Below are 16,427 nucleotides of genomic sequence, written 5' to 3' on the forward strand. Positions count from 1 at the left end.
GTTTATTTTTATTACCATACCCTGCTTTGACGTTGTGTCACTTATTGTTTAGTTTTTCTTGCCCCATCGAGGGAAGTGTTTTGTTCTAGTTTTGTATTTTAGTTCGTTCTTGTTCTGACACCCCCTCGTGGGTATTTCCTTCGTTTGTTATTTGTAAAATAATGTCTTTGTTAACCCCTTATTTCCCACCTGGCTGCACTTGGGTTCTTTCGCCTTGCAGTCTTGACAGATATTATTAACTAGAATGATCTTGCTTGTTATATAAACACCATGCACTGTGCTGTGTTTTACCTTTGTTGTGTTTTTTCTATTTTTCTTATTTTCTCCTGTAAAGTGGCTCCTCTCCTTGAACCAGTACCTCTCCTTGAACCAGCACCTTTTCGCAGTGGAGAGGTTTGCGTATCCCGGTGAACCTGAGAGCTATGTTGTCTGGAGCTTCATACTCCTGGTAGGGTCTCCCTTGGCAAATTGGTCTCGGGAGAGGGAACAGACTAAGAATGGTTCAAACACTGCCTTGTGGCCCGGGAGGGAGAAGGCTAAGGGAGCATACCCTGACAGAAAAACAACCTTTAGGTAGGCCAATCCCCCACTTAAAGGTCAAACTTGGATTACAGAAACACTGAATGATATATCAAACACCTTAGAATTGGGAAGAAGAGGACCTTCAACTGGAAGGCGGATGAAGTGCTCAATGCATATCATGGAATGTGTGCTCAATGCATATTATAGGAAGAGCGCAGACCATCGCAAATGAAATGAAGGCATATGGCATCCATATACTTAGAATTGCCGAAGCCAGGTGGAAGGAAGCAGGACAAATACGGCTCCCATCAGGAGTATCAATTATATACTCCGGGCACATGGGAGAGAATGCGGCTCACTCAGAGGGGGTAGCAATCATGCTATCAAATGAAGCTCAGAAATCACTCTTAGGATTGGAACCAGTGAGCCCAAGGATCATTATGGCCAAATTTAAGACCTCACATAAGCGCATTGCCGTTAACATCATCCAATGCTATGCTCCCACCAATGAAGCCGAGGAGGAGACAAAATACGATTTCTATCAAAAGCTAGAGGAAATGTAAAGAAATGGATCTCACCATTTTAATGGGGGATCTGAACGCAAAGGTGGGCAGCGACAACACCGGCTTTGAACAAGTGATGGGAAAGCATGGCCTTGGAGCGATGGACGAGAATGGAGATCTCTTTGCTAACTACTGCGCCAACAACAACCTTGTCATTAGTGGAACCCTCTTTCCCCACAAAACATGCCACCGGGTAACTTGGGTATCTCCTGACATGAATACACAAAACCAAATCTTTATCTTATGTTTATTGTATTGTATTTCTTAATTTTTTATACCCATAGGCCCTTATTTAAATCATTGTGTACTGTATTCTATTGTGTTATGGTCTCTGTGTACTGTTGTTGCTGTTTCTGTGTTCTGGATGCTCCTATCACCAAAACAAATTCCTTGTATGTGCAAACATACTTGGCAATAAAGCTCTTTCTGATTCTGATTCAAATAGACCATCTCTGTATCTCTAAGAGATTCAGGAGAAGCCTTCAAGATGTTCGGGTGAAAAGGGGTACCAAAACACCACAACAGTACCTCAATAGGTAAGCGCTACAATGTGTCACTATTTTCAATCAAAGACAAACAAACAGATTTAAAAACAGAAACCATTTAACAGCACTACAAGAAAGGGAAGAGGAACTCAGAACTATAGAAAACCACTGGCAGCAAGTAAAGGAAGCATTTAAAGGGGCCTGTGAAGCATCAGTTGGGACCAAGAAAAGAAAATATCAAGAATGTCTTTCACCTGACACCTTGATCAGAATAGAGGAAAGGAAGAAACAAAAGGATGTAATAAATAATTGCAAACAAGAGCAGCTAAGAAAATAGTTGGGGAAACATATAGCAGAGCAGACAGGGAGGTAAAAAGGAGTGCTAGGAGAGATAAGAGAAACTTTGTAGCCAAGCTTACAGCGGAAGCGGAGGAAGCTGCAACGCAAAATAACATCAAAGCTCTCTATGACAACATCCGACTCCTGACAAAAAATACCAGAGAGGGAACCACCCAGTTAAGGATAAGGGAGGAAGGATATTGAACAATTCAATTCAATTCAATTTTATTTATATAGCGCTTTTCACAATGTGCATTGTTCCAAAGCAGCTTTACAGGAGCAAATAAGAAAAACACAGAAAGGTAAAACACAGCACAGTGCATGGTGTTTATAGACCAAGCACGATCATTATAATAAATAATATCTAATAAATAAATGAATAAATAAATAAATAAATAAATGCAGTCTCCCGGTGAGCAAGCCAACACTGCACTGCTCTGCTGTGTTCGAACACACACGAAGAACAAATGAAGAGGTGGGTCGAGCATTTCTCGCACCTACTGAACCAACCATCTCCAGCAGTAAGAGCAAACATACAACCTGCAGAAGTCCCCCTTTCAGTTGACTGCAGACGGTCAACCAAGAGCAGAGATAAAAAAAGCCATCATGCTCTCCAAGAACAACAAGGCACCAGGTCCAAATAGTCTACCGGCAGAAGCCCTTAAAGCAGATGTAGAAACATCCTCAAAAATACTATATGACCTGTTTGGTAGGATCTGGAAGGAAGAAGGCCTGCCTGGGGAATGGAAAGAAGGCCATCTGGTAAAAATACCCAAGAAAGGCAACCTAAGCCTCTGCGAAAACTACAGGGGTATAATGCTTCTATCCGTACCAGGAAAAATTCTAAACCGGATAATCTTGCAATGCCTCAAGGCAGCAGTGGACGCAGAGCTTAGAGACAACCAAGCTGGATTCAGGCAAAATAGATCATGTGCCGACCAAATAGCAACCCTGCGAATCATTCTCGAGCAGTCACAAGAGTTTAAGTCACCACTCTATACTGTATTTCTGGACTTCGAGAAAGCATTCGATAGTCTGGATAGGGAAGTACTCTGGCAACTGATGAGACACTACGGCATACCAGAGAAGTTCATCACCATCATCAAGAACACCTATTTAGGAATGCAATGTAGAATCACCTCGTCTCGCTCGTCTGACCGTTCCCCAGGACCACGTATTCGGACACGGTGCGTGATGGTGATGATGAGATGTCCCTTCCAGCATCGGGGGGTGATGTACTGCCATCCGACTCCGACAAGTTCGGGGCATCCTCTCAACGTCATTCAGAGGCAAGGATGCTCCGGTGCTTCGGGCCAGGGTCACCACCCCTCTGGCAAGCGATCGTGCTCATTCCTCTAGCCGAGATGTTTAACGGGTTTTGCAGCCCGTACTTAATCGTCCCCAAAAAGGGGGGGTTGCTAGATCTGCGTACCCTGAACAGGCACCTACTCAAGCTGCCGTTCAGGATGCTCATGCAGAAGCACATCCTGGCGTCTACCAGATGTCAAGATTGGTTCATGGCAATCGACCTGAAGGACATTTACTTTCATGTCTCGCTTTCGAGGGCGGGCATATCAGTACAGAGTCCTCCCTTTCGGTCTGTCCCTGTCCCCACGGGTCTTCACGAAGATCGTGGAAGCCGCCCTCACTCCCCTCGGGGAGAGAGGTGTGCGGGTACTAAATCTCGATGACTGGCTTATCTTGGCACACTCGCGAGATCTGTTGTGTACAAACAGGGACCTAGTGCTACGGCACCTAGATCGATTGGGACCACAGGTCAACCAAGAAAAGAGCAAGCTCTCCCCTGTGCAGAGCATCCTCTTTCTCGGTATGGAACTCAACTCTGTCTCCATGGCAGCGCGACTGACTACAGAACGCGCTCAGTCAGTGTTGAACTGTCTGATCAGCGGTCCCCTTGAAACAATTTCAGAGGCTCCTGGGCACATGGCATCCTCGGTGGTGGTGGTCCCCCTCGGGTTGATGCACATGCGACCGCTCCAACACTGGCTACAGAGTTGGGTTCCCTGGAGAGCGTGGCACACCGGCAGCAGGCGTATGGTCATCACGCCTCTCTGCCGACGCACCCTAACCCCCTGGTCTTCAATGACCTTTTTGGCAGACGGGGGCCCCTAGAGCAAGTCAAGGCATGTCGTGGTGATGACGGTTGCCTCCCTGCAGGGTTGGGGTGCTGTGTGCAACGCAGTGTCGGGGTGGTGGACGGGCCCCGCCTGCGTTGGCATACCAACTGCCTAAAGTTGTTGGCTGTGCTACTTGCACTGAAGGTGCTGCAGCCTCTCGTGCAGGGCAAGCACGTGCTGGTCCGGTTGGACAGCACAACTGCCGTGGCGTATATTAGTCGACAGGGTGGCATTCGCTCACAGCAGTTAACACGACTCGCTCGATGCCTCCTCCTGTGGAGTCAGCAGGTGATCAGCTCCCTGCGAGCCACACATATCCCAGGCGACCTGAACCAGACAGCCGACGCGCTCTCTCGTCAGTCGACACCTCGCGGAGAGTGGCAACTCCATCCCCGCGCAGTCCGGCTAATATGGGAGCAGTTTGGCCAGGCGCAGGTGGACCTGTTGCCTCCCCGGACTCCTCCCATTGCCCGCTTTGGTACTCCCTGACCGAGGGACCCCTCGGCACGGATGCCCTAGCGCACAGCTGGCCACAGGGCAAGCGGAAGTACGCCTTCCCCCCAGTAAGCCTCATTGCACAGGTCTTGTGCAAGGTCAGGGAAGAGGAGCATCAAGTGGTACTAGTTGCGCCCTATTGGCCCAACCGGACTTGGTTCTCGGAGCCAATGCTCTTGACAAGAACTCCCCCCTGGCCGATCCCCCTGATGAAGGACCTGCTTTCCCAGGGGAAGGGCACGTTACGGCATCCCAGGCAGACCAAAGGAACTTCCATGTCTGGATGGTGGTTGAGACCACCCCTGTGGTGGTTGAGACCATCAATCAGGCTAGGGCCCCGGCCACTAGGCGGCTATACGCCCATAAGTGGCGCCTCTTCTCGTCCTGGTGCTCTTCTTGAAGAGAAGACCCGCGGAGTTGCTCGATCGGGAACGTGCTTTCCTTTCCTCAAGAGAGACTGGAGAGTAACCCCTCCACACTGGAAGTGTATGTAGCCGCTACTGCCACTTATCATAACCCAGTTGCTGGGAAGCCTCTGGGACAGCACGAACCTAGTCATTAGGTTCCTAAGGGGCGCAAGAAGGCTACCGCCTCATCTGCGCTCCGTACCCTCTTGCGACCTAGGTGTCGGGCCTCAAGAGCCCCCCCCCCTTCGAGCCCCTCGGAGATGCCGCTCTTTCTCACCTCACGATAAAGAGGGCTCTCCTGATGGCGCTCACCTCCAAGAGGGTAGGGGACCTACAAGCACCCTCCGTGTCCACAGATTGCCTAGAACTCGGGCCCGATGATTCTCACATTATCCTGAGACCCTGGCCCGGCTACGTGCCCAAAGTTCCCACCACTCCCCCTAGAGACCAGGTGGTGAACTTGCAGGCGCTCCCCACTGGAAAGGAAAACCCAACCCCATCCGTGTTGTGTCCAGTACGCGCATTGTGCCTCTACTTGGACCACACGCAGAGCTTCAGAAGCTCTGAGCAGCTCCTTGTCTGTTTTGGAGGTCAGCAGGGCTGTCTCCAAACAGAGACTGGCGCACTGGATTGTGGATGCCGTCGCTGGCCGCCCGCCGCAGTGGTCGAGGGATGCTCTCAGGCTCCTCAGACCAAAGGTGAATGAATGCAGCACGCCGTCTCCCTTTTATACCCGGATATCTGGGGGCGGAGCCAGAAATTTCATTCGCCAATTTCATTGGCCTTTTCTAGAATAGTCGGAAGCGATAGGTTCTCAAGAGCGAACACCATCTGTCGGCTCAACACAATGTCTCGTTCCCTCCATCAGGGAACAGATAATATATACATGAAACAAACCAAGTTAAATTCTCATATTCATTTAATCATTATGGAGAAATTTCACAAGATTTTCAGCCAAAAAAATAAATAATAATGAACGCATGTGCCCATAAATAAGGAAGTAATTTAGGACACAATTTGAGAATTTCACAGTTTTTAACACAACAGCAAGTAGTTTGAGTTTTTAACACAACAGCAAGTAGTTGGAGTTTTTAACACAACAGCAAATACCATTAATCAGAGTTCATGGAAATATATGGTTGCTAATAAAAGTTCCAGATTCGTCACGGGAAAAATGTGGGTTTCTTTCCACAACAGCAGATTCAGACCGCAGGTTTGAGCAGATTGCAAGGTCTTTGATGAGTGTTTCGGCGTGCAACAGGCGTGTAATCAACGAGAATTCATTGGAACCATCCGCTTCCGTTGTGCCCACACGCTTAGACTGGCTTTCATGAAAATGTTTGCAAACCATTTCAAACACCATTTTTTCTCCGGAATTCTCTAGAGCATGTTCGAGAGCAACAAGCCAGAAGCTCGCGTCACACGTCGTCCTCAGTCACACACGTCATCACGCTTACTGCTACCTTTCCTGCAGGAGAACTGCCTCAGGAACATCGCCGCTAAGTGCGCTATCATTCTTCCATTTATTCGCCGCATTAATACACACCTCTCATGACGTTTAAATAAGAGTAAGCGCTCTGCTACAAACTGATAAAGTATATTTGATTTTCGTTACTGTATTTCCATGAACATGCATGCATCCTCCGGAAATCACATTTGACATCGAGGTTTATTCAGGTTTTACTTCAGAAAAGCAACTGTTACATTGGGTAAGTGACACAATGTCTTCTTAAGAGTAATAAATATAAATGTTATAATGTTTTTTTTAACTGAAATGAGCCTGTATCAAACCTCTTATCGCCCGCACACTTCCGCAAATGGACTAGGCATTTGTAGTTGACACGCATGCCGTTGCCGTTGTGCTATTATTCAGGCTTCCGGCTCATGCAGTGTACATGGGACAATAATCTAGCAGCAAAAAAGTAAATCACCAAGAGGGCTCAGTGAGCGACTCTGAGCGAGCGGAGCGGAATTTTCAGAAAGGCGCTAGATGTACCTACACAGTCCTTAAGGTAAGCTGTTTTGTTAAGTTGATGTCTAGCACCTAGCCATCAAGCTTGAATTTCACTAAACACTTTTAGTCACTTTGAAGCCTTGAGCTGTTAATTTGAGTAGGTGGGCTTAGCTGCGAAGCAATCACTGACCCAGTAGGCAATTAGGAAGCCTCTATATTAGTAGCACTGACTTCTGAAGTGGCAGCCCTTGTGTGCAGCCCTCCTTGTGTGAAGACTGACAAGGTAAAGACCTGCGACTTTACCTGCGCGACTCTACCGAGCAGAAAGTGAAATTGACCTATTTGTCAGTTATGGTGACTCATAACCGAAATGTGACCTCTGCATTTAACCCATTCAGTGAGTAGTGAACACACGCACTGCAACTCATGAACACACACACCCGGAGCAGTGGCCATCACTGCAGCGCCCGGGGAGCTCAATGACACGTCAGTCACTACCTGCTGGCCTGCTAGCAAGTTTTGCACTGTTTCTTTCCCTACTTTCCTACTATTTTTCCTACTACTACCATGTGTTTTCAGTACATTCAGACTCTCCACGTATACGCACATACACAAGCACACAGCAGAGACCTCATCACCATCTTCGTTCCCTCTGCACTGGCCCTCCACAGTCAGCTTGACTGTAGGGCTCTGGAACTGCCAGTCATCTGTCAACAAGGCAGACTTCATCCCGGCCTTCGCCAGTCAGTATAACCTCAACTGTGTTGTCATCTATCGCCCTCCAGGTCAACTGGAAAACTTAGAAGATTCTGACACGCTGCTGTCCTCTATCCAAAAGACGGCACTCCACTGGTAAAACTAGGCGACTTTAACATCCACCTAGACAAACCACAAGCAGCTGACTTCTTAGCTCTTCTCTCCTCATTTGACCTCCACAAGACCAACAACCCTCCCACCCACAGAGGAGTACAACAGCTAGATCTTGTCATGACTCCTAACTGCACTGCTAATAATATTCTAGTTACTCTCGTGTCTCTGACCATTTCTTTATCCACTGTAACTCCACCTGTAATCTCACCACCCACCATAACCCTGTTTCTTTCCGTCACAATCTTTGTTTCCTCTCTCCCACCTGCTTTTCATCCATGGTGTCTTGCTCCCTACCCACCACAACCCTCTACTCATCTCTCAAAGAGGAAGCTACAGATAGTCTCTGTACAACCTTAACATCCTGTCTTGACAATGTCTACCCTCTCACCTCTAGGCCTGCACGTGCAATACCCTCTTGCCCCTGGCTTTCTGTGACTCTTCGTGACCATCAAAGCAAGCTAAGAGCTCCAGAGAGGAAATGCTTTGATAGTTTAGAGACCCTGCTGACGTCTCCAAGTATCAATATATTTTTTAACGCATTTGCTACTGTTATGTCTGCAGCGAAAATCAAGTACTTTCAAAACAAAATCCAAACTGCATCCAACCCACGTCAACTATTCTCAACCTTCTCCTCTCTTCTCTGTCCCCCTCCATCTCCCCCCAATATCTCGCTGACTGCTAACGACTTTGCCAACTTCTTTACTGATAAAGTGGAGACAATTAGCAGATAGTTCCCTGCACAACACACCCCATATCTCTCTTACCCCTTGATATCCTCAACTCCCTTCTTTCACTCCTCTCACGGAGACTGATGTCTCCAAATTATCCTTTCTACCCAGCCTACCACCTGTCCCCTCAACAAAAAAACAGAAGAGGTGCATTCAGAAACCTTTATTAACTACATTTCCCATAATCAATTGCTGGGCTCATTATGCTCAATCTCATTCAGTTTTGTCTCATTATATAACTCTACCTATACCCTATCTCAGGCCCTGTCAACACGAACACGGGTATTTTCAAAACCACATTTTTTGTCTATGCGGTTTGGTCGTTCGTCCACACAAAAACACAGTACTCGGTCACTGAAACCTAACATTTTTGAAAACTCCTGCCAGGGTGAAGATTTTTAGAAACTCCAATTTCAGTGTTGTCGTGTAGACGGTGGAACCGGAGATTTGCCCGTATGACGTTGGAACACGTGCCGCTATCTCCTTTGTTTGACTTTTGCTTTTGACAGTGCTTCAAGGCGTGTTTTTGCATTTTCGTGTGGATGCGTTTTTTCTTAAAAAGAAGGAAAAACTCAATTCATAAAAATACCTGTCTACTGCAATTCTGAGTGCACTCATTGGTTCTTCTGTTTTAGTTTTTTTTGGGGGGGGGGTCTTTGCCTGTGGTTATGACCACCAGCCAGTTTTTGGTTTACGATTCGGGATTTCACCAATAAAAGACTGCATTTGGATCCTCAACCTGTGTGTATCAGAGCAGTTCATGACAACATATGTATTTTCATAGGTTTTGAGGTGGATATTACAGTATCTGTGAAGGACATTGGAACTGAATGGTTCTGGAATTTTGAATACCTACATTTACATACACTATTTACTGTGGTTAACAATTCTGTTTAAAATGACTGAATGGGTTAGCAAATTTGTACATTTTCCCTATATACATTTTAATGCATACTGATATTTTAATTATTAAAAAGCGTTGTGGCTGTATTCAACATTTTGAGAGAAAGGAGTTATGGAACAATATGTGAAATAAATACATCACAATGACTCACTCTCAGCATATTTCCTGTCTGGAGCTCCATCTGGAAGTTTCTTCAAGTAATCTTTCAGTAGAAGCTCATAACGTGGAATACGCTGCACTGGTTCCAACATATGATGCTGCAATGTCAAGTTCCCACACACATCCTGTTTCTGTACACACGGAGGGGATGGAAGTAAATTAATAGTCGATTATACAGGAGGTAAGTGAAATCATCTGTAGTATCTCCATATGTCTCTAACCTGGATATTTTGCACAGTAGTTTTAAAATTAGCGGACCGCTGCATCCATGTGCTGACCAGATCCATGGCACGATCAAAGTTCTTCACATACTCGCCGTACATCTTCAGAAATGGGGCTAATTTCTGCAAGATGTCTCCTATACGTGGATTACGGCTCCTGACATACACATACATATAGATATGAATGTATTAATTGTAACAGACTTGTTTTGTTTGTATTTTTATCTGGCAAAGCTTTGCTTACTTTAGTTTGTTTTTCTTAGTTCTACTAAATTGCAATGTATAACAATCTTTTTAGCTTTCCCTTTTAATGCCAGATTCTGTTTTTTCATGTTGAGAGTCAGATTTAGTTACTCAAAATTTCTGACTAAAGATAATTGAGATTAATTTAGTCTAAAATGAGACACAAAAAATGCACAGTATTATGCAATGTAAGTCGCTTTGGATAAAAGCGTCTGCCAAATGCATAAATGTTAATATAAAATCTTAAAATTAAGATTGGATTTACTAGGTTAAAAACCTTTTTCAAAAGTTCCAACAGAATAAAACAAGTTCCTCACAGTCCCCGAGTGTCCTATCATGCATTGAGAGGTAAATGACTTCTAAATTAAGTTTTTTTAATGCTCAACATAGAAGTTTAATCAGCAACGCTAAACATACATGTTAAAAACGTATGGCCTCAAGAAGTATTTAGATGGAGATAGAGGGATAGTTCACCCAACTATGGAAGTTTTGTTGTTCAGACTTTATTTATTATAAAATGTTTTTTATGTTTTTGTCATTATAATGGTAATGTATGGTGCCAGAAATTTCAATGCTGTGTCTGAAACCACTCCCTCGTTCACTCCTTCACTATGTAGCGAATTAAATTTGGGTCCACTATATGGGGAAGAAGTGAATGAAAATGAGTGATTGATTTCGCACACTGACGTATATAGCCTGCGTCTGACAGTACTGTCACAGTTGTTCGTCATAAACGTAACGATTATCTTATATAACACCTGTGTGGCTTTGTGGATTCTTTATTTGTCATGTTTATTGTATTAGTTTAAAATAAAGAGATCAAAACAACTGTCACATTTATTTGCAGGCATGCTTATTTATCACGTTTAACAAAAAACACTTTTGTTTATTACACTAATTGAATCTGCTTATTCTTTAAAAGTAGAAAATGACTGTCAACAAGAACAAACATACATATATAATCATACATTCGTTCCATTAACGGTTCGTGTCCTCCAGCTGATTGTTATCAAGTGATCGTGTCGTGTTGTATCATGGGAAATAGTGAATGAGCGAGTATACATCGAATGTACACTCAAAATCAGAGTGCATTGTGGGTAAAAAAGAGTGAACATATGTAGGGAATCTTGTTAAAGACAAGAAACATCAACCTGCCAAGGGATGAAAATGACTACGGATGAAAATTAGCCAGTGTTTGCTAAATCTTTTTAGCAAAAAAAAATGAAGCATTTTCCATATTACGTGTTATTAATGTGTATTGTACCTAAAAAATATATATATACAGTATATTGTTTTTCACAGGATACTGGGCAAACCATAAGGCAAAACCTGGCATGTTTGATACCGTTGGACTCGCTGAAACAAAAATGTTTCATAAGAGAAAGAAAATTACAAACTTGAGATGTGACCATCGTAGAAAACACAGAACCAAAGCTGGTTCACTAAATGTTGCAGACCACATGTCAAAATATTCATAGTAAGTGGCCAAAAATGCAAAATAAGTGAAAGTGATAGTTGATAGTGTGATTAAGGTTTGTACATGCCTGTAATGCACTTTGATAATGCAACTAAAATAGAAGAACTCCAAGTATCATAATTTAATTTGTGCTCACTTTCGTGTATGACTTTAGCCGGATTAAGGTAATCAGAAATGGCTGTTTACATGGCAGTTTCTTAATCTGAGTATTGTCTTAATTGTTTTAATATCGGTACATTGTTGTCCATATAAATGTAGTCACTGTCTTGACCTGAGAGTACATGCACAGGTCAAGCACAATCGAGCACAATTAGTTACAATGACCCCTACTAGTGCAAAGATATGAAATAAGGCTTTTTTTGCTTATAATTTTGTGCATGTCTTTTGTTTTTGCATCACTATGAAAATTGTAATGGTTTATCAATGCAACGTTTTAGAAGGGCCTATACAGTTTAAGTCTATCCAGAACCAGGTCTGTTTTTGAAAAGGAACCATGAGCAATTTATTAGTTTCGGCCTCGTTTTGCCAAACACAACATTTTCCTGTATGCACACTTGTGTCCTTTATAACTATGCACATTGTTTTGTTTGACTGTACATATACTGGCAGCATGCAGCTCCTGCAACCACTAAATTATATTATACATGATTTATGTTGTCATTTATATACAAACTGATCAACCTGTATGGGCCGTGTGATTTTCCCCCCAAACCAGTTAACCGCAAACCCCGCCCCTTGAGTGAAAACCCCACCCCGCAACGTTTCTGCTTCGATTTCATTGGTCAGCTACAATATAGCGCTGATTGGCCAATTGTGTGGTCCAGGTTTGATTCGCCTTGCATAATCGATATGTCCCGACATAATACCTGGGAGACAACCAGTTGTGTAAAAGTACAAATAAGTCATCCTGCTACTTAACGCTGACAGAAAGTTTGTCCATGGTTTGTCCCATGTTGTCAGATGGTCCAACATTTAAACACACCACAGTTATTAAAATAAGGCGGTTGTGCGATGCACTATATGCTGAAAATCAGCAAAAGCCGACATTTTATAATGATAATAAACCCTTACCTATCCGTTAACTGTACCCTACACTTTATAATTAAACACTTGTTAGCTACTTTTCAAATATTTTTATTATTTTATTGAAAATAAATGCCTTTATGACCTGATATGTGATGGGGAAAGTATTTGGCCCAAGGGAGTTTCGAACCCGGGTCTCTGATCTCAAAGCAACCAAAAATATTTTACGCTTAACCCTCTGCGCCACTGGAGTAGTTGGGTTAGATGTCATTTTCTGTAATGTAATCAGATTCCGGTAGACAGCGTTCGTGATTTAAAGTTGTATCCACCAAAGGGCCTTTAGTTTTTTACATTCATTCATTGCATATGAACATACATAAAAATCAGAGAAATACAACATTGGACATACTGTAACTGATATCAGTACACAGAATTAATAATGGAAATAATACATTCAAAAAAACGGTTATAAAAAACAGCTAGAGGAAATAAAGAAAACACAACAAAAAAAACACAAATAAATATGGTGCAGATTACTTGTCTATTTTAAATTTCAAGATAATATTAGAAGCCCTTTTTCCAGTTATACAACATATTACAGTATTAACAGAGTTGACCAATGAAATCACTAGATACATGAATCATGGCGGCAGGGGCGGGTTTGCACTTGGGGGGGAAATCATGCGTCTGGACCACAAAATATATAGACTGCTATTGTTATGTACATAGGAGGGTAAGCTTATTTAATGTACAGGTGATTTCAAGAGTGATAAACAAAGTTATTTAAAAATAACTTATTTTCATGCATTTCAAATGTTAAAAATGTGGAAAGCACTTACTGCATCTCACCATCTCCTGGCTGCATTATTATTTGTAAAATAGAAACTTTATGGAACGTGTGCATACATCGTTACAAGTGTGACAGTTAACATAAAAAAACATTTTATTTGTTTTGTTTAATATTTCAGTAATTTAGGGAAATTAGCAAGTGTCTTAGCCCTCATTTGACTAAGACACTATCAGTTAGGATGTTACTGATAGTGTACACTTTAAAGCACATGCCATTGATGGATTAACATTACTCAACATTACCTACTACCTTACAGTCAGTCAGCAACACTATATTCAATGAATGTAAAATAGTTACAAAATTATAATATTTAATTTAAATGGAACCAGAATCGGAACCGGGAATCGTTAGGCAAAACTGGTACCGGAATCGGAACCGGAAAATTTCTTACGATTCCCAACCATAATTATAACATATGAAAAATGTAACATACTGTCATGTGATTTACATTACTAGATTTCTTGGTTCAAGCTGAGTTATTTGATACAACATTTGTCATATTCCACCTTACTACTGTACTGAATTTTATTAAAACATCTTATTTTGAACTCCTTCAAATGTCAGATTTGCACAGCATGTGGTATATGGCCTCTAAAGACATCACTATTTATTAGTTATTAAAAGCTTTTTGATTGATGAAACAGTTGCCATATACAGTACCACTTCAAGGAATTTGAAAGCAAGTGTGCCAAAGGGTAATATTACAGTATCTTTGCGATAATTTTGTTTATTGCCACAAAATTTTGTATCTACCATCGCTGGCACATGTTTTTCCTCCAACACAAGTTTGGTGACAGTGCCACCTAATGGTCAAACGTTATAAGCATTTATATTGTGTTCTGATTGCTTTAATCTATTTTGTTCAACTCATCATCAGAATAGTCCACATGTATTTACCTTTGTGCCATTGAAGGGCTTGGACCCCGTAATGGCTGCTTGCAGCTATATTCTTCTAATTCTTCTTCCGCCATTGTGTATATGGCAGCCCATAGAGCCGCACATAGGAAAGTTATGAAATTTTGCACTCAGATAGATGACAGTCTCATGTGTTGCCATGGTAAATCTGGAGTATCTAACTCAAACCCTCTAGCATCCAACAGTCCAAATATTCCCTTACATTTTGGCTCAGATCTTTTGAACCGTAAATCCTAGAAACAAAATGTAACATTTTTCGAAAAACATACTTTTCGAAGTCCTTCTAGAGCATTTGTCTGAATTGCATAAATAAAAAATTACCGTAGAATAACAGTAGATTACTGGTGTCTGCGCTGCCAGTAATTTACCATTATTTTGCAGAGAAATGTTTTACAGTGGAACGCAAATAAATCTTATAGATGGCGTGTGCCCACAGTGTGGTATATTCAGGTCAAGGATGCTTTGATGTTATTTCAAAAATGTGAGTCACCTAAAAAGAAATATGGGTAACACTTTATTTTATGGTGCCGTTGTTACACATGTATTTACTATAATATTTACTATAAATTATGCATAGTTACATGTAACTAACCCTAAACCAAACCCTAATCCTAACTCTGACCCTATGGTAAGTACATGTAGTTAATTTTTATTACTCAGCACTTAAATGTATTCAGCACTTAACAGGGACTGTAAAATAAAGTGTAACCGAAATGTGGATAGAGAATGTGACGTGTTCTATTAAGAATGCTTAGCAAAGCACTTTTTCCCAGTATCATTTTTACACCACTAACACAAATAGTAATCAGTCCACAAAAATATGTGTTACCACAGTTTTACTATAATAAAACCATGTTTCATTTGACTGTGGGTAATATTTGTAATTACACTATATCTTAATATAAACAATATACCAAATGTTTAATTCAGGGGGCCTATTTTCATAATTTCGCCAAGGGTCCCACAACCTCACGAACCAGACTGGTCAGGGTGATTTTTTTAAGGATGAGTGATGTCAGTTTTCCCCACAGAGTTGTATTTTATCACATAACCGTAGACTACTTAATATACATGTTTTAGTATTAAAGACCTAACCAAGTTACTTTTGTTAAATGTTTTGCTTGAAAACTGTTGTTGTCCGGTCTTACCACTCCTGTGTGATGCGTGTGTGTAGTTCAGGCAGTAAAAACTGGTGGTGAAATCGGTAGATGCAGGAGATGTTGGAGAAGATTCCAGTGATGACATCAGTGGGAATGCCCACCTCTGTGAGATGGGCACAGAACACCTGCATGCACACACAGTGTGTTATATTTTGCTTTGCTCATCTGTTGTGCTTTTATGTATTTAACAACACAAAATAGGAAAATGTCTTAAACAAAAGAGAAAAATGTCTTTGTGTTAGCGGAAGGTCAAGGCTTGGAGAAAAAAGTGTATTTAGATTAATGTAAATTTAGCCTTAACCCATAGCTTAACTTTCAAAGAAGTCAAAATAAATTTTAAAAGTTCACTGTAAATAATGTGAAATTATAAAAAAAATACATTAGACTAAAAAATGGCAATTTTAAGAAATCATGGAATTACTGTGTAATGTGAAAACCTAAATATAATTTAATTGAATGGTTTACACCCTTTGTACAACACATTTAACAACATGATTGTCCACATGGATACTGTATAATAAACACACTCATCTTCAGCGTTCATTATAACAGAAGCGTTTAAATTTGTCACACCTTTATAGGTTTACATTACAACCTGTAAACTATAAACTTGTAAACTGACAATAACAAAATTATTAGACTGTAGAGGAAATGAAAGAAAAACAGGAAGTAGAATGAACAAGAGAATATACTTTATCTCAGCACAGGAACCAAATTATCTCCAACAACCAGACAAAACTTCAAATGAGCAACAAATTGTGTATTTGTGTGCATTACCTGGTCTAGAAGGTTGAGTCTTTTCACATAAGCTTCTTCTGTTTGAAGCAACTCTTTAGCAATGTTCAACAATTGTGACTGAGATGGCAAACTCTGAGGAAGACACAATAAGATTCATTACTCTTATGACTTATGACACTTTGATTTATGACATTTTCTTTCCAGTGTTTAACAGTATGTTTTTATGAAATACCATG

At 41.7% G+C, this 16,427-nt stretch overlaps 2 protein-coding genes across 4 annotated transcripts in view; both read right to left on the reverse strand.

Annotated features, from left to right (window-relative positions):
• brpf1 (bromodomain and PHD finger containing, 1) overlaps window positions 1-16,427 on the reverse strand; it is a 342,746-nt gene that overhangs the window by 65,987 nt on the left and 260,332 nt on the right. The window lies entirely within an intron of this gene.
• Window positions 1-16,427, reverse strand: part of fgd (faciogenital dysplasia) — a 78,379-nt gene that overhangs the window by 39,455 nt on the left and 22,497 nt on the right. For both annotated transcript variants that reach the window (XM_057355923.1, XM_057355924.1), the window contains 4 exons: window positions 16,231-16,323; window positions 15,442-15,578; window positions 9,786-9,942; window positions 9,557-9,695 (listed from right to left, as the gene is read on the reverse strand). In XM_057355923.1, the coding sequence (XP_057211906.1) occupies window positions 9,557-9,695; window positions 9,786-9,942; window positions 15,442-15,578; window positions 16,231-16,323 (526 nt within the window). The remainder of the gene's footprint in view (window positions 1-9,556; window positions 9,696-9,785; window positions 9,943-15,441; window positions 15,579-16,230; window positions 16,324-16,427) is intronic.

This window comes from Triplophysa rosa, linkage group LG17 (assembly GCF_024868665.1).
Source record: "Triplophysa rosa linkage group LG17, Trosa_1v2, whole genome shotgun sequence".
In the NCBI taxonomy this organism is placed as follows: domain Eukaryota; kingdom Metazoa; phylum Chordata; class Actinopteri; order Cypriniformes; family Nemacheilidae; genus Triplophysa; species Triplophysa rosa.